The 25,767-nt window shown below is 35.3% G+C and overlaps 1 protein-coding gene across 5 annotated transcripts in view; it reads left to right on the forward strand.

Moving 5' to 3' along the window:
* FER (FER tyrosine kinase) overlaps positions 1–25,767 on the forward strand; it is a 397,214-nt gene that overhangs the window by 90,119 nt on the left and 281,328 nt on the right. For all 5 annotated transcript variants that reach the window (XM_037032387.1, XM_037032386.1, XM_037032384.1 and 2 more), the window contains 3 exons: positions 19,987–20,170; positions 22,502–22,639; positions 23,750–23,869. In XM_037032387.1, coding sequence (XP_036888282.1) covers positions 19,987–20,170; positions 22,502–22,639; positions 23,750–23,869 — 442 coding nt within the window. The remainder of the gene's footprint in view (positions 1–19,986; positions 20,171–22,501; positions 22,640–23,749; positions 23,870–25,767) is intronic.

Genomic DNA, 25,767 nt, shown 5'->3' on the forward strand with positions numbered 1-25,767 from the left:
TGGCCCCAGCGCCGCAGCCACCACCGTCACCAGGCCCACGCGTCTGTTCCACTGCACGCGAGTGTGCCACCACAGTCAGCCCTGCACCACTGGATTCGCCCCCTGGGGCCTGTGTGGTCCGTCTCACTGTGTGCGAATGTGTGACCGTGGTCAGTCTGCCCCACACCCCGACTGGTTCCGGGCTGCCTGCGCGCCTGGGTCGGGGGCTCTGTCCTGCCCGACCCAGCTCCGCTGCTGGCTCCGCCTCTCTTACCGTCCCCATTGAATGGTTCGTAGTTGTTGGACTTCCATATAATTCCATTTTCTGGTCTTTGGGTGTGTCCTAGTTCTCCAAACCTTTGTTGTGTTCAAACTTGGTTGTGGGAGAAGGCACAGTGTTTCCACCTATGCCTCCATCTTGGCGGAAGTCTACAGGTAATATTTCTGAAATATTGGGAGAATTCATATGTGAAGCCACTTGGGTCCATTTCCTTTTTTTCCTTTTTGTGAAGATTTTAAAACTATAAGTTCAGTTTGTTTAATTGAAATAGCTGTTTGGTTTATCTGTTTCATTTTGTTTGAATTTTAGTAGGTTACATCTTTTAAGGAATTTGTTCATTTCATTCAAGTTGTTAGATTGATTGGTGTCAAATTGTTTACCATATTCCCTCATTTACCTTTTTATAGTTACAGAATTTGTGGTGACATTTCCTTTCCATTCTTGACATTGGTACTTTTTGTCTTCTCTCTTTTTTTCCCCTATTCATTTTGGCTAAAAGTTTATCAATTTTATTAATATTGTCAAAGGTCAGCTTTTGTCTTTGTTTCTTTTTTGAGGTGGTTATCATTCTGCAGCATCATTTGATTGAGTGATTGATAGCCTTAGTGTTATATATATTTATTTAAAAATTTAAGTATTCTTGACATACAATATTATATTACTTTCAGGTGTACAACATAGTGACTCAGCATATGTGTGTAGCTTGTGAAATGATCATCATGAGTAGTAATTATCTGTTGCCATTGAAAGTCATTACAATGTCATTTACTATATTCCATGTGTTGTACATTTCTTATTCCTGTGATGTATTCATTTTATATTTGCAAGTTAGTGCCTCTTAATCCCCTTCACCTGTTTTGTCCATCCTCCCATGACACTGGACTCTGGCAGTCATCAGTTTATTTTTGGTGTTTATGAGTTTTGTTTTATTGGTGCATTTGTTTTGTTTTTTAGATTCCACATATAAGTGAAATCATACAGCGTATCTCTGACTACATTCATTTCACATAATACTCTCTAGATCTATCTACATGGTCACAAACAGCAATGGTTTATTATTTTTTATGGGTGAATAATATTCCATTGTATATATGTATCACATCTTCTTTATCAGTTCATCAATTGGTGGACACTTAGACTTATTTCCATATCTTGTTTTTTTGTAAATAATACTGCAGTGATAATAAGGGTGCATATATCTTTTCTAAACAGTATTTTTTTTGATTTCTTCAGAAAAATAGTCAGAAATGGGATTGCTGGATCATATGGTAGTTCTAATTTTAATTTTGGGGGGAACCTTAATATTGTTTTCCATAGTGGCCGCACCAGTTTATCCCACCAAGAGTGCACAAGGATTTCCTTCTATCTACTTCTTTACCAACACTTACTGGCTGTTCTTTTTCTTTTTTTATGCTCTCTATTTAATTGACTTATGCCTTATAACAATTCCTTCTACATTGTTTAGACTTAGTGTACCAATTTTCCTCCTTTCTTGATGTGGAAGCTAAGATTATTGATTCGAGAACTATCGTCTTTTCGAATACTGGCATTTAATGCTATGAATATCCCTGACTACTCTTTGGCAACATTTCATACTTTTAATGTACTATTGCGTCTTCATAATCATTCAGTTCAAAATACTTTTCTTTGATCTATAGGTTATTTAGAAGGGTGTTACTTAGTTTCTTAAATTTATGGCATTTTTCTCAAGGTAGTCTATTTTTGAGTCATAATTTAATTCCATTTTGTCTGACAATATTTATTTTATTTATTTTATTTTTTTATGTTCATGTATATATGTTATATGGCCCATAGTATAGTTTGTTTTGGTAAATGCTTTATGTGTACTTTGTAAGAATATATATTTTATTATTGGTTGGAGTGGTATACGAGGGAGGACCCCCCCAAACCCAGAATTATCTTCTGGAGGGCAGGCCTCTTCTAGTACAGGCTTCCTGCGCTAGGTGAGTGTTCTAGGAACCCATCTGTTTCGGTATACCAGCTGGCATTGCTGGTACACTGATTGAGAGGCCGTGTTTGGCTTCAGTAAACTGTTTTGAAGACTCTCTCCATGTGTTTTTCCATTTCATGATGGGTGATTTATGTCATGAATGTCTGTTCATGATATAGTCTTTCGTGTAAGTCAGCCGGCCAACTGCTCAGCTAGCTGCCTGCTGAGCAGCCCAGCACCAAGGAATAGATTAGAGTCACACACAGTAAATAGGCTGCTATTCACTCCGCTTTTATTGAATGCAGGTTCACTCAAAGTAGAACATCAAAATACATTAGTGTCTTACTCACACTAACAATCTAAGAGAAATATAACACACACACACACACACAGCAGTCAATGGGGGATAATGGACCCGAGTCCCCAAGTCTCAGTGTGCAGGTCTAGGAGACAGCATGGTTGGACAGGGAGTTGTCAGTGTTTTGCAAGGAAGGACTTCCAGAGCCGGGTGGGCAGCAGGACAGGCGAAGTCCTCAGTCCAGCAGGGCAGAGCCTCTAGCAGCCAATGCTAAGGGGGATCAATATGGCATGGAGCAGCACTCTGGTGTGTAGAGCTTCCTTTTCTCAGCAGTGGTCTGGAACCTGCCTCAGTTATACCTTGAAAGTGGAGTACTCCACCCTTCTGGGTCTTTTCGATAAATGTCTTGGCACCCCTGCTGCCCAGTGTGGAATTATCCAGGAGTCTGTGGGTGGTACATGGCCATTCTGCTTGACACTCCTGCTGGCATGGGTGGAATTTCCCCAGGACTTTATCAACAAATGGGTGGCCCCACTCTGCAGACACTACTCTCACGAGTACAGATACCTTAAGTGTGTCTTCTTGCCAGGCATGTATGTTCTGACCACATAGGCAGGTATGTCTCATTGCCAGATGAATTTACTGTGAATTAGGTAATTTTCCTCTTGAACCAAAGTGACATGGCTAACAGCCATTTTAGTTGGCATAAGTGACTCCACTTAGGTTTGTGTAATTTATGCTATCTTAATTGAACCAATGCCATTTTATTGGTCTTATTCTCCACAATTTATGAATGCGCCTGCCCATACCACATCGAATGTTCAACAATTTTTGACCCCAAACAGCATGACCCCCGTGCCCCACTTCCCTTCACCCAGTCACACCCTGAGCAACATTTTTTTTGTTTCCCTGAATGAAAAAAAGTCCTTGAAGGGAAATGTTTGCCGATGTAGAAAAGGTGAAACAAAAAATGGCAGAAGCACTAAAAGGCATTAAAATTAACAAGTTCAAAAACTGTTTTGAGCAGTTGGAAAAATGTCTCAATAGGTGTATTGCATCAGATGGAGAGTACTATGAAAGTGACTGAAGTTTAAACATGCAAGAATAAATACACAATTTTTATAAATAAATTTCATTTCTTGGGGGTCCTCCCTCATATTGTCAGCTTGGTCCAGTTGATTAATATTATTATTCAAAATTTTAATGTGTTTTACTGATTTTCTGTTTACTTATATCAACTATTGAGATAGGTCAATTGAAATCTCCCACTGTAATTGTGGATTTCTCTATTTCTTGTAGTTTTCTCAGTTTTTTTGCTTCATGTATTTTGAGACTCTGTTGTTAGGTATATAAGAAGTCAAGATTGTTATATCCTCTTGGAGACCTGACTCATTTATCATTATCAAGTGACCTCTGTTATCCCTAGTATTATTTTTTGCTGTGTCATCTATTCTGATATTATGTAGCCACTCCAGCTTTACTTTTATTAGTGTTTCCATGGCATATTTCTTTCAGTTTTTTACATTTAACTTGTTTCAGTCTCTTTTTTTAAAGATTTTATTTATTTATTTATCTTTAGAGGGGAAGGAGAGAGGGAGAAAAACATCAATGTATGGTTGCCTTTCGTGCGTCCCCTGCTGGGAATCAGCCTGCAGGGAACCGGCCTGCAACCCAGGCATGTGCCCTGACTGGGAATCGAACCACAATCCTCTGGTTGGCAGGCCCGCGCTCAATTCAGTCTTTATTTTTGAAGTACATTTCTTATAAGCACCGTCTAGTTAGGTCTTACTTTTTTATATTGATAATCTCTACCTTTTGGTGCAGTCGAACTATATTTAATATGATTTTTGATGATGTCAGGTTTAAATCTGTCATCTTACACTTTGTTTTCTCCTTGTTCCATCTGTTCTTTATTTTTTCCTTGTCTTCTGACTTCTTTTGGATTAATTGAAAAATTTTCTTAAGATTCCTTTTTATCTTATTTGTTGTATTAGCTATAACTTTTTGGTTTATTTTATCTTTAATTTATCACAGTATACCTTCAAGTTACATTATACCACTTTGTGGTATATATAAGTATAATAGGGGACTCTTACAATAGTTACAGTGTTCCAGTCTTGGTGTTATTGTTGTGATATTTGTACTTTTGCATGTTATAAATGGCACACTCTATTTTTAGTGTTTTTATTGTTTTTACAGTCAATTATTTTTAAAACTATAGAAAAATATTTCATATATTTTAAGTTATGTGTTTTAGTATTCTTCATTTCATCTGATACCATTTAATTTTATATGAATGACTTTAACATTTCTTATAAGTCTGTGGGTAATACTTTTAGCTTTTGTGTATCTGAAAAAATTTTTATTTCACCTTCATTTTTAAAAGATACTTTTTGGGTGTAGGATTCTGTCTTCACAGTATTTTCCTCCTGGACTTTAACGATATTCCTATAGTGTCATGCAAAGGAGAAATCTGCTTTATTCCTTATTTTTGTTGCTCTGTACATTTTATTTTCCTTTGGCAGATTTTAGGATTTGCTTTTCATCATTGGTTTTGAGCAATTTGATCATGATGTAGTTTTTCTATTTTCCTTGTGCTTGGTGGTTTCTGATCTTCTTATATTTGAGAGTTTATAGTTTTCATGTTTCTAAATTTACTAATGTTATTTTCTGCAATGTTAGTCTGCCTTTAACCCCATGTGGTGTGTTTTTCATCTTAGAAATTGTAGATTTTGTCTGGATAATTTTGATCAGGTCTTTTCTTAAATGTTTCGTTTTCTACTTACCACATTGACTTAAGTTTTGTAGTCTTGGTCGACTTTATCTTCCTTAATCATTTGTTTTGAGAGTTGTATGAGTTTATTTATTCTCAGATTTCTTTTAATCTCACTATAGTCAACACTTGATTATGTTTTAGAAAATATATAGCATCTTTACTGATTTACGTACACATATGTCCTTGTTCTTATGCCAAGTAGCACTTTTTTTCTAAAGTTAAAACATATTTTTGATAGTAAATGTAATGTATCCTAATTTTATAAAATTTAAGCATAACTATGTTAGACTATTTAGTGTTGGATTAAGTGAATTTAAATATGATTTTCCTTTGATGCTTTATAGCTTACTTGAAGATACGCTGAAGTATCTGAAAAGATGTTTAAAATAACTATCTCATAGTTATGTATTGTGATTCGGCCTATTTCACTGATACTGTATGGCTAAAAGTATGCTAGCATTTTATATTTACAAAGCCTCAAAATACCCACAATAGTGTTGAGGAGGATTCTCTTACGTGGGCATAAGTCTGAATGCTTCTGCTTTATCATGCATCACGTTCAGGAAAAAGAGACAAGACATGAGGAGCCACTCCACCTGACACATGCCCGTGCCAGCCAGCCTAGGGAATAAGAGCTCTCTCTTCACACACTTTTGTGATGAGAGTGGGAAACAACCTCACTTTCAAATTCTTACTCTATGAGAAACACAGAACGTTGCAAAAGGATTGGTAGATTCCATGATTATCACCAGCCCTCACTACCCTAAGCAGATGTAGTAAGAGGACACCTACAACAAGAATGGGGTGAAATAGCTGTTAAGTTTCAGTCAGGCAAACATTTTTCTGTAGTTGGAAGTAGATTTTCTTAAATCACCTCTCATTCATTATGAATAGTTCTGTGATATTTTATAGCCAATTAAAATTTATTAGATCCATCAGGTTGTCTCTTTAGAGTACTTTAATTATGAAAGTACTGAAATAAGTTTGAAATAAGCCCAGATATCAGGTAGATGGTTGATTTATGTTTAAATAAATCCAAATTTTGAAAAAGCCAACAAAACTTTCTACAGGCTACTTTAGTTTATTTTTTCATTTTAAATCTACCAAAATTGGAAACTAGCTTTCTTATTCAGCAATGTCTAAATCTTGGAGATTTTTAAAAATCAAAATTACATGTGGCTGATGTGTGGAGGTCCTCTAGAAAAATATTCTGAACTTCACATTTACCTGTCAGTTCAACATACAGAAGGAAGAAACACATTTTTGGAGACAGGACTTGCTAAAAACCAAAGTAGAGTTTAAGCTGTGTTTGTTGATCATTAATTCTATTGAAAGTGACCTGAAAGTGAGAGCTTTTCTCTTCTTTTTGGACCTACTTATTATCACATATATTTTAGCAACTAACTAACTTAGGGCATGAATGCTTTTCACTGCATGGAACATAATATGATAGGAACATTATAAGGTCATAAAGAGTAATGGCACTTTTACTCATTAATCTAATTTGCATTTGGTTAAAGTTGTAGGAATTGGAGTGACAGTTGTAATATTCTCATTAAATATTCATGTAAAATATTACATGAGATGGAATGTGCTCCATGATTTACTGTTATTCTGGATATAACTCCCTAAAAGTAAAAATGAAAGCATAATTATTTGATTTGTCCTCCTCCTTTGCTTAGTTTTATTAAATTAAGCTAAGTTTCACATACAGAGAGGTTAAGAGAAGTTAATCTTTCTGCTGATTTTTCCCTATATTTTATAGGTGATCTCCTTAACAATATTAGTTTTGGATTTTATTACTAGAAAGATGATATAAACAGATACAGAAGGTAAAATTGTAATCTTTGTATAAACTTTTAACTTTTAAAGAATTTTGTTTAAAGGTATTTTAAAATAAGAACTATAGCAATTTATACATTTTCTTGTTGTGTGCCAGGCACTTTTAACTTAATTAGGAATACTGTAGATACCAGAACATCCAAAAATCTCTGCTTCCATCAGGCTTATATTTTAGAGCAGAAGATAGCTAATTAATAAAAAATAAGTGAAACATAGTATATTGGATGGTGATAATTACAATGGAGAAAACAGTGTGGGTAGATAGGGTGTTTATGGGAATGATCACATTAGTTGTCATGGAGAAAGAAACCTTTAAATGAAGAGGGAGGGAGGTGAGGAAGTGATGCATGTGGTTTTATGGGGGCAAAGAGTACTCCAGACAGAGGGAGTAGCCAAAACAAAGTCACTAAGATGGGATCGTGTCTGGCGTATTTGAGAAGTATCACGTCACCTGTGTGGCTGGAACTGAAGGATTGATAAAAGAAGGACGCTGGAGGTACGGGATCAGATCAGAGAGAAAGAGTGATAGTGGTGGCCAGGGAGGTGCGGGTTATGTAGGGTCTTGTTAGTGCTTTTCAGATCCTTTGCCCTGAGGGAGATGGGAAGTCATTGGTGGGTTTTGAGCAGAGGAATGACATTTTTACAGGACAGTTCTGGTAGCCTGTGTGAAATAGATAGTCTGAGGGTGGGGGAGGGATGGAAGGAAGGAGACTAGTATTTCCAGTCTGTTGCACTAACCCAGGCAAGGGCTTGTGCTGGTTTGGACCTAGCTGGCAGTAGCAGAGGTGATTAGAAGTGTCCAAATGCTAAATATACAATTGATTCTTGGTATTTATGGTATTTATGCTCTATAGTGTTATTGTGAACACTAACTCAGCATTAACTGAGCACCAAATCATTGCCCTTAGTGGACATGACGTAAGGGGTTATGTAGGCCCCTGTAAGCAGGATCACATTTTTGATAGTTGAACAATACATCCCCAGTACAACAAACAATACATTTGTTTTATGTGTGTTTCTCTTTAAAGACACTTTATTTAATATAAATTGTTGAATCATTAATATTGAACTCATAGTGGTATAAGTCATGACTAAAGCTATCTAACATACTTATTTTCTCTATAAGGCACATCACATCCATTTTGAACATACCAACACTAAACAACACTTCAGCACTATGTTAAAGGGCTATTTTAAACAGCAAAATAGTGAACAGAGAGCACAAAAGATGCAAAACAATGAAACTAAATAGACTATAAACAGAACAGTTTATACAGTATGAGAGCTGAAATGAAAAAGTACAGAGGTTCCTTACACTTACATAATTCCAAACTCAGAATTACAATGTGGAAGACTTCCGCCAAGATGGAGGTGTAGGTGGAAACACTGTGGCTTCTCCCACAACCAAGTTTGAATACAACAAAGGTTTAGTAAACAAAGACACAGCCAAAGAACAGAAAACTGAACTATACAGAAGTCCAACAACAACAAACCTTTCAACCGGGACTGGTAAGAGGGGCGGAGCCAGCAGCAGAGTGGGGTTGGGCAGGAAGGATCCCCCGACCCCAGGAAACCCAGGCGACCTAGGCGCGCAGGCGTCTGGCGTAGCATCTCAGACCTAGTGAGGTGCAGAGCAGGCTGAGCGCAGTCACACATTCGCGCACAGGTAAACCAGCAGAGGTGTGAGTAGTGAGATGGACCCTGCAGGCCCCAGCGGCAGACTGCACAGGCCCTAGCGGTGAACCCAGTGAGGGTGTGGGGCAGGCTGACCTCGGTTGCGCATTCGAGCATGCAGATAAGCCAGCAAAGGAGTGAGCAGAGAGACAGACCACGGGGCCCCTGTGGCGGGAGGAGGCAGAGGGAACCGCCATTGATTTCCTTTGACCCCACCCCCACATACAGCGTCACAGCCCAGTGACTGAGTTGCCCCGCCCTGGTGAACACCTAGGGCTCTGCTCCTCATAAATAACAGGCACAAACAGTCCAAAATATGGCTCAAGAAGAACTCAAAGCCCAGAGCCCATAACTCTAAGTGACCAGGAAATAGTGAACCTCTCAGATTCACAGTTCAAAATACTGGTGATCAGGATGTTAACAGAACTGGTTGATTATAGTCACAAATTAGAGGAACATATGAAGGCTAAACTAATTGAAATGAAGGGAAATGCACAGGAAACCAATAGTGATGGAAAGGACACTGGGGCTCAAATCAATGGAGTGGAGCAAAGGAAGAATGAAACATCCTACCAGAAAAGAATAAAGAAACAAGAATTCAAAAAAATGAGGAGAGGCTTAGGAACCTGCAGGACATCTTTAAACGTTCCAACATCCGAATTATAGGGGTACCAGAAGGGGAAAAGAAACAGCCATGAGTGGAAAACATATTTGAACAAATAATAGAGAACTTCCCCAGTCTGGCAAAGGAAATAGACTTCCAGGAAATCCAGGAAGCTTAGACAGTCTCAGAGAAGTTGGACCCAAGAAGGAACACACCAAGGCACATCATAATTACATTAGCCAAGATTAAAATGAAGGAGGGAATCCTAGAAGCAGCAAGAGATAAGGGGACAGTCACCTACAAAGGAGTGCACATCAGACTGTCAGCTGATTTCTCAAAAGAGACCTTACAGGCAAGAAGGGGCTGGAAAGAAGTATTCCAAGTCATGAAAGGCAAGGACCTACATCCAAGATTGCTTTATCCAGCAAAGTTTTCATTTAGAATGGAAGGACAGATAAAGTGCTTCTCAGATAAGATCAAATTCAAGGAGTTCATCATCACCAAGCCCTTATTATATGAAATGTTAAAGGGACTTATCTAAGAAAATGAAGATGAAAAATATGAACAGTGAAAGGACAGCAAACTCACAGTTATCAACAATCACACCTAAAACAAAAGTAAATTTAGAGGACAGCTAGATCAGGAGTGCAGCCATAGAAATGAAGAACACATGGAGGGTTAGCAACAGGGTAGTGGGAGGAGGAGAAGTGGGGAGAAGATACAGAAAATAGCATAGACAGTAGAAAATAGATAGGGGGAGGGCAAGAATAGTGGGGGAAATATAGAATCTAATGAACTTGAGATACGTCATAAACTAAAGGGGGGCAATAGTGGGGGAGGGAGTGTGCAGGGTGGAGGAGAATGAAGGGGGGAATAGAACAACAGCTGTAATGGTATAATCAATAAAATATATTTTAAAAAAAGAAAGAAAAGAATCGCAATGTACAAAACTGTTGAGCATGCAATGAAAAGTTTTTCTCCTAGTCATTACCCAGATTTCTCAGTTTGTATGTGTGTGACTCCTTCACTGCTCTGTGTGTGTGCATGTCTATGATTGACTTGGAAAGCAGTGTGTATTGACTTTTGGCTTACAAATGAATGCTAGGCAGTAGGAGAATTTGGAAATATGGAATCCATGAAAATTGAGGGTCAACTGTATATTGAAAATAGAGCTTAAAAGACTTGCTGAAGAATTGGGTGTAGTATGAGAATAAGAAGTCAAAGATGATTCCCACATTTTTGGCCCGAGTAACTGAAAGATGACATTGCTAACTGAAATGGAGAAAAATGGAGGAACAGATTTGGAAGTGAAGATTAGAGTGTGGTTTTGAGATTTTTATTAGACATCTAAGTGGAGATGTCAACTTTCTTCTTGGACCTCTGGTTCTGGGGAGTTCCTGGGAGAGGTCTGAGATAAAACTACAAATCTTACTGTTGTATTTAAAGTCATAAGATCTGATGACAATACCAAGAGTGTTAATTATGATTGAAAACAGAAGAGCTAGAAGACTGAGCCCAGCACTGAGAAATCTGGGAAATTATAAAGAAGACCAAGATAAAAGCAAAATCAAAAGAATGTGTTATTCTGGAAGCTCAATCTGGGAAGAACGAATTTCAGGGAAGAACAAGTGATTAACTAGGGTGGGTATTGCTAAAACAGGAGATGAGGGCTAAGCATAGGTTATCAGTGACATTGACAAGAACAGTTTCAGTGTAACAGTAGAGGCAAAAGCCTAAATTGGATGGGTTTAACAAAGAATGAGAGGAAAGAAACCAAAGATAACTAGTATAGATCAATCTTTTCAGGAATTTGCAGTAAAGACGAGAAAGATAGGAAAGTTATTAAATAAGTAGATTCAGTGGAGGATATTTTTTTTTTAAAGATTTTATTTATTTATCTTTAGAGGGGAAGGGAAGGAGAGAGGGAGAGAAACATCAATGTATGGTTGCCTTTCGAGGGTCCCCTGCTGGGAGTTGGCCTGCAGGGAACTGGCCTGCAACCCAGGCATGTGCCCTGACTGGGAATTGAACCTCGATTGTCTGAGTCGCAGGCCCATGCTCAATCCACTGAGCTACACCAGCCAGGGCAGTGGAGGATATTTTTATTTTTATTTTTTCATTGTTTTTCAAATACAGTTGTCTCCATGTTCCTGTCATCACTTTCCCTTGCCACCCACCCTGACCTCCCACCCTCCATCCTTACCCCCTTGACTTTGTCCTTTGTCCTTTATACATATGTTCCCTGATGACCCTTTCCCTTCTTTCCCCCATTATCTTCCATCCCCCTCCCCTCTGGTTACTGTCAAGTTTGTTCTTTATTTCAGTTTCTCTGGTTATATTTTACTTGCTGGTTCTGCAGGTGAGATAGTATTTGTCTTTCACTGTGAGGGAGGATATTTTTTTAAAGATTTTTATTTGTCTTTAGAGGGGAAGGGAAGGAGAGAGGGAGAGAAATATCGATGTGTGGTTGCCTCTCATGCATCCCCTGCTGGGAACTGGCCTGCAACCCAGGCATGTGCCCTGACTGCGAATTGAACCGAGATCCTTTGGTTCTCAGGCCTGCACTCAATCCACTGAGCTACACCAGCCAGGGTGTGAGGGAGGATATTTTAAGAGTACTTGTTTGCTGATAAAAATGCTCCTGTAAAAAAGCAAAAACTGATGATGCAGCAGAATGCAAGAAGAAATTGCTGGATCAAATATACTTGAATAGGTGAGAGAGGATGGATCTAGTACCCAAGTAAATTGTCCAAAGCTAGAAGAAGGATAGTTTGTTCATAATAATAGTTTGTCAGAGAAGGCCAGATATACAGCCATATACAATAAGAGGTTAGATTTGCTGGTGAGAGCTTCTGGATGTTCTTTTTAATTGCTTATTTCTTAAAACGGTGTTCATGGACCTGCTAATATTGAATCAAAATTCAAGATCACAAGGTACAACCCGTAAGTATGCAGTGAAAAGTTTTTCTTCTATCCATTACCCGGTTTTCTTCTCTACAGGCAATCAGTATTTTCTCTGTCTTCTAAATAAAGCCTCTTTATCTCCTGTCACTCTTAAACCACTTCTTAAGGGATTTATTATTAGATAACATTACATATTATAGTACATTATTAGGAGTCTGAGGTTATCCATGCTAAGTAAACAATGGCCTATATACTCCCTCTTCTACATTATAACCTAACATTATGATGACTCTTTTGTGAGCTGCCATTTTGATTTTCTTGCCAAGCATCTTTAGGAAGAGACTGTGACTCTGTGTCCCTCACAGAACCTAGGACACCGTGGAATCTGGATAAAGATTTGAAGGAGGAATGCCCTTAGTTTGTTGTCAATGTTGCTGTTCCACACACTTGAGTAATCTTACAAAGTTAGAGTGATATAGAGTGATAGGGTTTGTTTATTTTCACATTTTGGCTATCCTTATTAATATTACTGATGGTGCAAAAACACCTGCTTTGAAACATGCATATTAAGTTTTGTTTCTTTTTAAATCTGGGAAGTCAGGATTGATATTTGAAGAATATTAAAAGAACAGATAATTGAGACTTTATATCTAGGCTAAGTAATTCCTTTTTTTTTATTTAGTGAATAGTTGGGTACTTTTTAATTTTGATCAGATTTTCACAACTTTTCATTTTTAGCTTTTTATTTTGATATAATTTCAGAGCTACAGAAATATTGAAACAATAATATAAAAATCTTAATATACCCTTCACCCATATTTCCCCTCCCCCTTTTTTAACCACATTTGCTTTATCTTTTTTTTTTATTTCTCTGTATTTGAGAGAGGGAAACTCAAACTGTCTTCTCTATCCTTTGGAAATGTTTTTGTTATAGTTTTAACTGTTATTTTCTGGCTCATCAACCTTGTTCTAGGTCCTGCTGCATTTTTCTAAGGAACCATTATTCCTTTAGTAGAAAATAGCATTTAGAAACCACCATTTGGACTGGTTATGCTCATTGCTAACTAGGGTGTCTTTGTTCTATGTCCTTTCAATGGACAGACATAGGAAACAAATATGTATACATACACATGTACATTTGTGACTATTTCTATATCTGTCATTCTCTCTATATTAAAACTGAAGAGTTCACTTTTTTTTTTTATTTTATTTATTTATCTTTAGAGGGGAAAGGAAGGAGAGAGGAAGGAAACATCATTGTATGGTTGCTTCTCGTGCATCCCCTGCAGGGAACTGGCCCCTGCCGGAAACTGGCCTGCAACCCAAGCATGTGCCCTGACTGGGAATCGAACCGTGATTGTCTGGTTCGCAGGCCCGCACTCAATCCACTGAGCTACACCAGCCTGGGCTAAGAGTTCACTTTTATACTTCCAATTTCAATCCGACATCGTAGAGTTCATTCTGTCTTTTCCTATTTGTGTATTTGCAACTTCTTTCTGACAGTGAGAAACCTGGATTCTGTTATTTACAATCTAGTTGTTTGATAAATCCTACAATAACAACATAATTTTAGAATTGCTAACTCATGCTTCTGAAAAAAGTAACTACTGTTCAGTATTAGTTTAGAATACTGAGCAGTAGTTCAATATTAGTCTTCCATTTATTTAGTCAAATATTGTTTTCCAACGTTACTTAGATTAATTCTTCCTCACCCTTTTTAGTGTGGTTATAATATTTAGTGGAAATAGTTCAATTGTTTTTGTTGTATCCCTTTTTAAGTAGTTTTCCTATTGAGTTTTTGGTCTTCTTTTTCTCTTAAATTTTTAAGAATTTTAAAATATATTAAAGTAAATATCTTTTTTCTGTTATGTATGGTGCATGTATTTTCTGCTGGGTTTATTGGTTGTCATTTGACTTTGTTTATGATGTTTTCCGCCCCCTGCAAATGATGATACTCCAGCTACTGATGCTGCCGTGAGAAATAAACTGTCTCTGTCCTAGAAGTCAGTGTGTCTTCTTCCCACATTCACGAAATTGAGGCGGGCTGATTTGTTAGCTTGCAAGTAGGGTAAAAAATCTCATATTCTTCATGTTCTTGACAGAGATTTATGTGTCCTTTTACGCATTTATTTTCATCTTTTTTCTAAAGGATTTTGTTTTCCGTTCTTGCTTCTTTTTCCCTTCACAGTGTCCAAAGTTTCTTCATTTTAACCATTTCTGCCTCCAAAGTTTTACTTTTCTAAGACCCTTACCTCTCACGTGCACTTTTAAATCCTTTTCTTGTAGTTAGTTCTGTAATCTCCTCTTACACCTTTTTTTTTTAGTATTTTCACGTATAGAGTAGACTTCTTTTTCTACTGGTGGTTTTAGATCTATCTTAAGCAAACTGCTAGTTTTCTTCTCTCTTTAGTACTTTTTTTTTTAAAGGACAGTTCTTGGTGTCCACAAAGGCTTAAGAGAAAGGCTGAGAGGTCGTTTGCAAAGATGTGATGTTTATTTTTTTATTCATAGATGATTTGAACTTTGGACATTCTCTGATTATTAATTATGTTGAGAGAGTGAGTTTTATTTGTTTTTCAACAGCCTTTAACTTATATTTTAGATGACATGTGGGAGATTCAGAATTATGCTGCTGCCCTTATCCCAGCCCCCCAGAATCCCCCATTCACAGCTTTGTGACATTATAGAATGCAGATCTGAATATAGTATGTCATCCAATTTATAGGTTAGTAAAAGACTGTGTGTCAATTGAATCCAGCAATCATTATATGTAAGGAAATGGTGTTGCATAGAGTTAAAGAGCTTGCTCTTGAAAGGTAGTTTATGTTTAATTTTAAAATAAAATATTGTTATTCTAGTTCCTTAAATATCTTAAGACCAATAACACATGATTAATAACTATTTCTTGATTACTACAGCAAATATTCTTATACCAAGAAATTGGTTTTCACAGAGTATTACAAAGTAGGACTACACCTATTGTATTTTTAGAATGCTTTATAGTAGTAGTTGATCACAAAGGTTTTTCTTAGCTCTTCCAATTCAGTGTCTTCTTTAGCCTTTGCTGTTAACTGTGTGTTTTGGCAATTTTCTGCCATTTGATCTCCCTCCCAATCCAGCAGGTAATTCAACTCCCACATTTGTAAATTAGAAGCTAAAATTTAGATGAAATGACTTGCCTGAGTTGCATAGCTAATCAGAAGAGAAGCTGAGACAAAAACTGACTTCTTATTATTGTCAGAACAACACCAAGTAAGATAGGCAGCTCCTGCATTGTTCCCACATATTATACTTGAATTTTAACTTCCAGTGAATAGAAATATGTAAACATTTGCCCCAAGTAATGCATAAGTTAAGGTAAATTTCTGTTCATTTTCTTCTTACTTAGAGTAATAAGTAAGAACTATAGAGTTGAGGAAGAATGTTTGAAAGACAGGAAAAGTGTAAGTTGGTAAATGTTTAGTTATTCTAATCAGAGTTTACTTGCTGGCACTTTATTTTTATAAAATAGTCACTTCTCATTTATTATCAAGAGGCTTTCCGTCATGATATTTAACAAAAGGTAAACACTTTAGAAGTTTATAATAAAAAACACTTGGCTTTCTAGACTTGCTTAATGAGTAGTCTAGCTTTTCTCTTGTGGATGTCAAACTTACATAATTGAGTTTTGCTAGCCTCATAATATTGTTTATGGCATGACATGTTGTATACACACTCTGTTATTACAGACATTAAACAGATTTGTCAACAAGTGATGGCAAAGAATTATAATTCAATCTCTTGTGAATTTCATTATGCGGAGAAGGAAAAATTGGATGGTTTACTCCCTGTTAATTGACACATAACAACTCCATGCCTTGCTCGCTGCTTCTCATTAAAAAACAAAGTAAAACAGAACAAAACAAAAGCATACATCAACAGAGGTATAATTCTGTATCTGTCAATAAGGATTTATTCACTCTGTTTACTTTGTGTTAGTTTCCAGCTCAAATGTAGTTATATAAAAGTTAAGAATGTATATAATAGTGGTCTGAGATATTCTAAGCCATAAAGCTTACATATTAAGAATCATATTAGGTAGCTTTGTGGTAATAGATTATGTTAAATGAATGGAATTTTTAGTTTTATTCATACTTCTGATTTTCACATAGTATTACTATTTCTTGAATTTTCTTATAGTCTCAATGGAACCCTAAATACTTAATTTAAAACAAATCATGAAAAAGTACAATAGAATTTCTTTTCAAATTATACCAATCGAACATGGTTTTGAGACTTATTTTCTCCTGTGAGACAGGAAGAGTGGCGGGGTGATTGATTATGTGACCGAACCAAGTGTATGTAGCTTATAGCCAAATGCACGGGAGTGTGTGAGCTGCAGAGGACAGAAGCAAACACTTGCCAAATCCCTATGAAAACATACCCCCAAATTCAGTTTTAAGTCCAACGCAGTTTTTAAATAATTTATTATCATTATCTTAATGTAATGGAATATGCCTTGGATGTTTTCAGAGGCATTTAAAATTTTTTCCCAAATTGTGCTAATGACCACTGGTAATTAGATTTGGCTATAACAGCCTTTTCCAGCTTATTTGTCATACACTATATCTGATAAAAAAGGGTCTTGGAACTTCTTAACTTTTCTAATGTTATTTTGGATTACAAAATCTTAATGAGAGGAGTATTATGTATTAGTGAATCATTCTGCATCACCTAAAAAGACAGATGGGTAGTGTGCAGCTTAAAAATCTGTGTAAATAGGAGGACAGATGGGTGGTTTAAATGTCTCCATGAGAATGTTCCTGTGGAGAGTGTGACTCTTGAAGTTATATACTAAAAAATTCAATTAATAATTAGGAATAATAGAGTCTATATAAAAAGTAATATTTAAAAAGTAACAAACTATGAAATTCATTGAATTCACTAGCTATACTTTTACACTTGTAAAAAAAGTTTAAGAATTATAACAATATTGAAATATTTTTGCCTGGTATATGCTTACTTTATTGTCTTATTGTGAACTTTTGGACTCTAGAAAACTTTTTATTATTTGGAATCAATTTATCTGCATTAGGGAAATGATCTTTTGGACTGGCTGTTGTCAGAATTTGTTAAATTTCAAGTAACAGAAACTTAGAGTAACTTAGAAATGGTAAATCCAAAAAAACCCCCACCAAAACCAAAAACACCTAAAAGGGCCTTAGTAAGGACTTTGGTAGCTTCTGCAGAAGGTATGTAGGGACTTTCATTCTTTCTCAGGCATTAATGTGACTTAGCTCCTAGCCAAAGGACTAGTTTCTTATAGTAACTGAATAGTAGGGGGAGGTATTCATGATAGCATTGAAAGTCACTTATAATTAATACTATTGAAGTGGTTTATTAATTGCTAAATTAAAAAATCACTTCTGTCATTTAAAGCTAGATAAAATGTCTCTAGTGATTTATATTAACTGAGGCAAAAACCTGTTGTTTTTATAATGAACATAAAAAATTCAAAATTAATATATAATAGAATTTTGAAAAAAATCACAGAGCATTTTTATATCAGGGGAAGAATTATTTCATGATTTTTTTCCATTATGTACTTAAAAATTTATATGATTATTTACTGGTTAATGCAATAAAATATATCACCCAAATTTATTATTCTTGGGTTAGTTGTAGTCGAAAAGTGAGAAAACTCCTTTCTTTAGTGGCTAATGATTTTTTTTTCTGATTCCTTCATATAGAACTGAATTAATATATTTGCTCCTATTCCCCCACCTAGTATGAGAACTTCTTTCCGCCCTGGCTGGTGTAGCTCAGTGGACTGAGCGCGGGCCTACGAACCAGAAGATCGCAGTTCGATTCCCCGTCAGGGCACATGCCTGGGTTGCAGGCCAGCAGGGGCCAGTTCCCAGCAGGGGATGCACCAAAAGCAACCATACATTGATATTTCTCTCCTTCTCTCCTTCCCTTCCCTTCTAAAGATAAATAAATAAACTTAAAAAAAAAAAGAACTTCTTTCCATTCAGTAGTGAGAGGGGTTAGGAAAGATACTTTTATAAAGTTAAATAGAATATCTAGGGCAACATTTTGTGAATAGCTTGAACGATTATTAATATTACCAGGTGTAAGAAAGCTGCTAATGGAGTATTGCTAGAGATTTACAATCTGTAAAATAATCACGTGCAGCTCCCTAGAAGTGAGTGATGTTTCTGGTACTTGGAAGCACCAGATTTGTTGGTAGTAGGGACATACCAGTCTGCCAGACAGGTTTGCTTCTTTTTTTACCAGCTGAATGTAGTTACTGTACCTCAGAATTAAAGGGGTGATGGGAAAACCAAGGTAGTTCTGTTGTTCTGCCTGGGCATGGTATAAGGGTCTGAGGTCTCCTCTCTCTGCAAAAACCCTGATTTTTTTCTCTGCTTTTGGCCCTGGGGAATGTCTTTCTGACCCCTATCCATAATGAATACTCATGTGCTGAGCCTAAACAGAGTGGCAGCAGAGGATAGCCTCTGGTGTCAGAAATTCTCAACCTAAGATTTATTTTGGGGAGAGGATTCACTTGGAGGACTCTCCTTGGAAAGAGGGCAAAAGTTAATAAATATTTTCAAAAATTTACTCCCTAAATGTAAGTAATTGGCAAGAAATCCTTGTTTAGTTTACATCAAAATTAATCATCTACTTGAAATTTATATTTATTTATATAGTCATTTATTTATATTAATCTGTGAATATTTTCTGAATGATTTTAGTAAAAGAACCACAAAAAGTTTTAGTTTATGATATCATCATTATCTCTTAGACTTGTCTCACATCTTGTCTAAATATCTCTGATTAATTTTTATGCCATTTACAACCTAAAATTGCCCTGCTTATGTGGACATGTTTTCTTCACTTTCTCAAAATTTGCTTTCTTTGAGCTTATCTCCTTGTCTGTGTATCATTGCTTATTCTTTCTATGTTTTCACTCAGTAGTCCGAATCACCAGACCTTAAAGTCAAGGACTCTGCTTTGCCAAATACTGAATTCCCAGTGTTCAACAGAATTCCTGGTGGTGATCAGTTAATAGTATTCATTGAATGAAAGGAAAGAAGAAAGGGAGGAAGAGAGGGTGAGAGGGTGAGAGGGGAGAACTGTTATCTCTTCTGTCTGTCTTACGCTTTCAGACTTGCCTCATCTCTCAAGGTCTGTTTTCTCTGCAAAGTGTTATCTGACTTCCCTTGTCTTTGTTGATATCTCAAACACAGATTTTAAAATTTAACATTATTTATAAGCTTTCTTGTTTTATTGGTGATATAACTCTATGTGCACTGCTTTTTCAATTTGGTATAAGCTGCTTGAACATGAGAAGGGTCATGTAGCTGTACAATTTTACAAAAAAACTGTACATTATTCTTCATTCACCAAACATTTACTGCAGTGTGTGCCTCCTTCAGAGCTGCTCAGTGTAAAGTATGAGTAAAGCATTAAACTGTTTATTCAGTTCTAATGATAAAATGAACATGGTGAGCAGGATCTACTGAAAAAGAAAAAAATAGTACTTTGCATAGAGGTAAGTACATAGTATATGTTCAATAATTTTTGATTATCCATAAAATGTGTGAAATAACATAAAATAGTGATGACTCAGTTTGCATACAGAGACAATAAAACTTTTTTATTATCTTTTTTATAACTTCAATGATTTCTTCAGGGAAAGAAACTGAAAAGGCCAAGGAACGTTACGACAAAGCCACGATGAAACTTCATATGTTGCATAATCAATATGTATTGGCATTGAAAGGGGCACAGCTTCATCAGAGTCAGTATTATGACACCACACTTCCTCTGCTTCTGGACTCCCTACAGAAGATGCAGGAAGAAATGATAAAAGCACTGTAAGTCATTTTCCACATTTGACATAAGATCCCATCATAAAGTGATTTTCCTTATTGACCCAGACCACTGGGTGTTTCAGACCTCTTTTACCTTGATTCTTTTTACTTTTTAGTTCTGGTATCCCTTCAGTTTATGCTTAATTTTCCCAAACCTTTTCAGGCTTTAGGAAAGTTTTTTTTTTAAGGCTTATTTTTAAAAACTTTATTTTTTATTTTTTTAAAGATATTTATTTATTTATCTTTAGAGGGGAAGGAGAGAGGGAGAGAAACATCAATGTATGGTTGCCTTTTGTGCGTCTTCTGCTGGGAGTTGGCCTGCAGGGAACCGGCTTGCAACCCAGGCATGTGCCCTGACTGGGAATTGAACCGAGATCCTCTGGTTTGCAGGCCTGTGCTCAGTCCACTGAGCTACACCAGCCTTTTAAGTATTTTTTTAAAATTTAAGACTTTTCCTAAACCTTCCAGCCAAGAGTTACCCCTGTTTTTGTATTTATTTTTGTTTGCTTCAATTAGCTGCAAATTTATATGAAAAAAATTGATTAGCTGACAAGTGTTAAGTGGATGTCTGTCTCCACAGAATTGGGTGTTTAAGTTTTGAGCAACAGAACAACCTGAAGGAAAGAATATTTTGAAGTTTATCTTCCATCTTCTTGTAGAATGATATTAAAATCAACAAATATTTATTAAAATTCTACTGTATCTAAAGCATATTGAATATGGAAATGAGTAGGCCGCAATTGTTGCCTTCAAGGAACCAATAACAGTATACTTTGGTTAAATGCACATGTATACCATACATACTGGTTCAGGACAGGAAAAGATACAGGAAAGAAATAGGAAAAGATACACCACCCTTTGGTAGACTTCATTTCCCCTGTTAACTGGTTTAGGTGATCTCCCATTTTCCCCCCTGGAAGATAAATGAAGTGTTTGTAGTCAACTTAAATATGTAAACTTTTAAGGTTGTTGATAAAAATAATGAAATGCTTACTTAAAATATTTAACTTAAAAATTCAATTATATCTACTTTAAATTACATGTTGATTCAGAAATATTTATTTTCTATTCTCATTTAATAAATCAACATTTTTCAAACTCTTCACACAAATCTTCAGTAATGGTATCATCATTGTCACTAGAATATCTTTTTGAGATATATAATGATTTCCCACAGCATATTATTTGTATTTTCTATGAAATTGTTTCACAACTAGCATTTAAAAACTTCAAGCATGGCGATGTTAGTGAAATTGAATCCCATGTCACAGGTATTCATACAACATTGGGGGACTTTGTCCCCCCTACTCTGTGTCTTAAAGGTAATTATTAATGATCCCATCATAATGACTTACTGTATTGCTTTATTAGAGTTATCTAGATAGGCTTATTTACATTTCTATTATGTAGTACTTTGAATTATTAGGTCATAGCCCCAGTAATATTTACTAAATCCTCATTAAATTTTTCTGCCCTCCCCACTTTTAAAAAATTGTGTCTGTCTAGTGATTTCTATAATTATTCCAAGCTAGCATTGCTTAAAGAAGTTTACATTTATTTTTTTACCCAAACATTATCTTGCTATTTAAAATTAAGTGACTGAGAGAATAGTTCATAATAAGAGAAATTTTGTAATAGTTTTGGAAAAGAAAAACAAACAATGCTTTATATTTATTTGGGTATATGCAGGATAAGCTTGTCTGTCCACACATTGTTGAGGGCCAGTAATGACTAATGGTATAGCATTCTTAAGTAGCGATCAACAGAATTCTTTACAACAGAATAGCTTTTCCTTTTGCATTTATTAGGTAACACTAAAAAAAATTATGACATTTTTGTTACTGACTGGAGGCCAAGAGAAGAGATCAAGATATTATTGAAGGTTGAAGAGTTGAGGCCCAGGAGCAAGAGAAGAACTAAATGGGAGGGCTTGTGGGAAAGTAACAGATTCTAGAAAGAAACATTAAAGAGACCGTTGTGGGATCCAACAATGGTTGGATCGCATGTTATGGGATCCAACATTCCTATCATAATACTGAGAAATAGAAAGTGATCAACAATGACCTTACATTTAGGCATCTCAAATACAGATTGGAAATGGTAAGGCCTTATCCTAGATAATTTGCAGATATTTTACTTTATCAAATGTAAGTTGCTAATTTGTACATTTGTGTAATCCCTTTACTATCCAAGTATATAAAAAAAGGTGGTACATAAACCACCATTTGTAAATATTGTATTACATTTCTTATGTGTATTGTTGTGAATCCTTTTTGGCTCTTTGTTTTTGTTGATAAACTTAAAAATGTTGTAAAATTTTATTTTTGTTTTCAGAAAAGGCATATTTGATGAATACAGCCAGATAACTAGTCTTGTTACTGAGGAAATAGTAAATGTCCATAAAGAGATTCAAATGTCGGTTGAGCAGATAGACCCTAGCACAGAATACAATAATTTTATAGATGTTCACAGGTATGTATGTTTTCATTCTTCTTTGAGTATTGATTACAGTATTATTTTTATCATATTATATATAACCAAATTAAATAAGAAATATTGAAGTGATGTTAGGACATTAGATATTTCAGATTAATTTGTCTGCTTTTAATTACCATATTTTGCCATGTATAATGTATACCCACATTTTTTACCAAATTTTCAGGAAAAAAACTTTCATTTTAATTTTCAATTAATTAATTAATTAATATTTAGAGACAAAACTGATTATTGTATTCAAGAATATTATTTTGCACACAGATATCATGGCTTTCTAGAATTATACTTTTTACATATAAGCATAAATAAAAGAATTAAAAACATTTTTATAGATAAAGAGTTAGTACTACCCATATATAATGTGCATCCTTAATTTTCCCTAAAAAATTTGGGCAATAAGCCCTGACTGGTGTATCTCAGTGGATTGAGCACGGGCCTGCAAACCAAAGGATTATGGTTTGATTCCCAGTCAGGGCACATGCCTGGGTTGCAGGCCAGTTCTCAGCAGGGGACCCACAAGAGGCAACCATACATTGATATTTCTCTCCCTCTCTCCTTCCCTTTCCCTCTAAAGATAAATAAATAAAATCTGTTTTAAAAAATTGGGCAATAAGTGTATATAAATGGCAAATTATGGTATTTTCAAAATCCTTTCTCCATGAAGATAACTATTTCTATTATAATCTTTAAAAATTTGTCAGTTGTCACTACATCATTTCTTAAGCCCATATTTAATCCATGAAATTACATTTTTTAACATTTTTATAATAATGATATTCTGACTTTGTATATTAAGCTTTATAATATACCAGTTACTTTTCCATACATTCATCTTATTTTATATTCATTACCATTGTGTCAGGAATAAAACCAGTTAATATTCACATTCTATAAAAGAGGAAATTAAGTCTAAAATTACATGACTAGATCTTTGATGCCTAGGGTTTAATTTTATTTATTCTCTTTAAGTTTACTCTACTTTGTTAATATAATTTTTGATGAGAAAAATATTCTGCCTTTGGTATACTGAGATAAATTATGATAGGATATTCATATTGATCAAAATTATTTGGCATGCTCCACTAGAACTTCAGCTGCTAAAGAGCAAGAAATTGAGTTTGATACTTCCCTACTAGAAGAAAATGAAAATCTCCAGGCAAATGAGATTATGTGGAATAATTTAACAGCAGAAAGTTTGCAAGTAATGTAAGTATTTGGAAACCTGAACAGTTTAAATATTAGCATTATTATAATATTTATAGCTGTACATTCTGAGATTTAATGTCCCAATTTTTATTTTTTACAAGTAATGAAAAGTAAATTAATAAGTTTTTTGGTCAGAATGAAATGTTTTGAGAACCAAGTTGGCTTTTACTCATTATCCACTAATTAATTTTGGTCATTTTGAAAATCAAAATTCTGTGTGATATATTCATTCAATTATTACTAATATTGAGACAATGCTTTGTTCTTTTCAAAATTTATTTTTAAACCCATTTCATCCTCAAAAAACTTATTGGCAGAACCATTTTGGAAATGAGGAGACTAAGTGTTGGTGGTAAGAGACTTGTAGATGTCAGCAGTGTTTAGTACAAAAATTTGACTTGTAATTGACTTATTTTAAAGCAGAAATATCTTCTACTATAGGCTAGCAAATGAATTCCTTCTTCACTTTATTGTTGCTATTTCATACAATTTTAAAGTAGTTTTGAGAAATCTTAATGTGTATTTTTAGTCCTTTTAAAGTATTAAAGCCTATGAATAGTACATTTTTAAATCTGGAAAATATAATTAAGCTATTCTACTTTTAAATATTTAACTTGTCTCTTGGTTTTTTTGTTCAAGAAACTTAAATCTATTAATAAGCGCTGTATGTACTTGTTTCAGTGTCAGAACCACAACTAGAAATGATTATTCACTCACTTTCTCTTTAATATTAAGCATGTTATATTATCAGACCTGTTGGAAGTTTACTTGAAAAGAATTCAGCCAAAAGTCCCATCTAATAAAATTAATCTCCTTTCTATTGTTCAGTAACTAGTATAGATAAGTAACTGAATGGTAGGATTCTGGGACTAGCTCTTGGAAAGGGGTAAGATATCTTTAAAAAGTTGACCTGATGGTATTGAGAAAATTAACCAGTGCTTGTTGAATCACCTATAGAAGATGAAGTCTTAATAATTATGGTGGATTGACTGTAGATGAGAGGAATGGAGGTATGGGAGTACCCTGTGTAAGAAGGTTTTCCCTGAGAACCATATTGGGATTCTTGAAGCTTGTCTTCACTTTGGATGTACCGTTACATTTTCACTTATCTCTAAACCAGCGGTTCTCAACCTGGGTAAATTTTGTCCTCAGGAAATTTGACAATATCTGAAGGCATTTTTGTTTATGAGGTGGGAAAGGGTTACTGGTCTCTAGTGGGTAGAGGCCATGGATGCCGCTGAACATCCTGCAGTCGCAGGACAGCCTCCTACAACAAAGAATTACCTGGTGGAAAATGTCAGTAGTGTTGAGGTGGAGAAACTCTGCTCCAAGCAACAGGATTGAATGCCTGGCACAAAATGGACTGTAGAGTTTGTGAGTTCTTGTGCAGTGACAAATTCCACTTCTTCATTCCTGTGCTGCTTGGTGAGGGAATATGACGTAAACTACTCCTGTTTTTAAAAATTATTTTATTGCTCCCAAATAATTTATTCATCAAAAATATATTTACTGTGTATGTAAGTCTGCAAGGGTTAATGATTTCAAGGAATTTACACTAAAATTGATCCATTTATTTTAATAAACACCAAGAAAGAACACACATATAAATATTGGAGTGTAATGTGGTTAACTTAAAAATAGCTACCTGTTATAAGCTTAAGTTAAAGAAAAGATTTTATAGCCAAAGAATAATTTGTTTTATTGCTTTTCAGGGTATAATGAGAGCAAGACTAATTATGCTCGTAAATCATTATTTTTAATTATGATAAAACAACAAAAATGTAATAAACTAAAGATAATAAATCTTTTATAATATGAGAAAATTTACTTGCTTACATCTTACAGAGGCAAAACTTCAGTGACATTTCATTGAATAGCATCTAAATTCAGGATATGAG

The sequence above is a fragment of the Sturnira hondurensis genome, unplaced genomic scaffold (assembly GCF_014824575.4).
Source record: "Sturnira hondurensis isolate 20B ecotype Veracruz unplaced genomic scaffold, ASM1482457v3 Scaffold0021354, whole genome shotgun sequence".
NCBI classification, from domain to species: Eukaryota; Metazoa; Chordata; class Mammalia; order Chiroptera; family Phyllostomidae; genus Sturnira; species Sturnira hondurensis.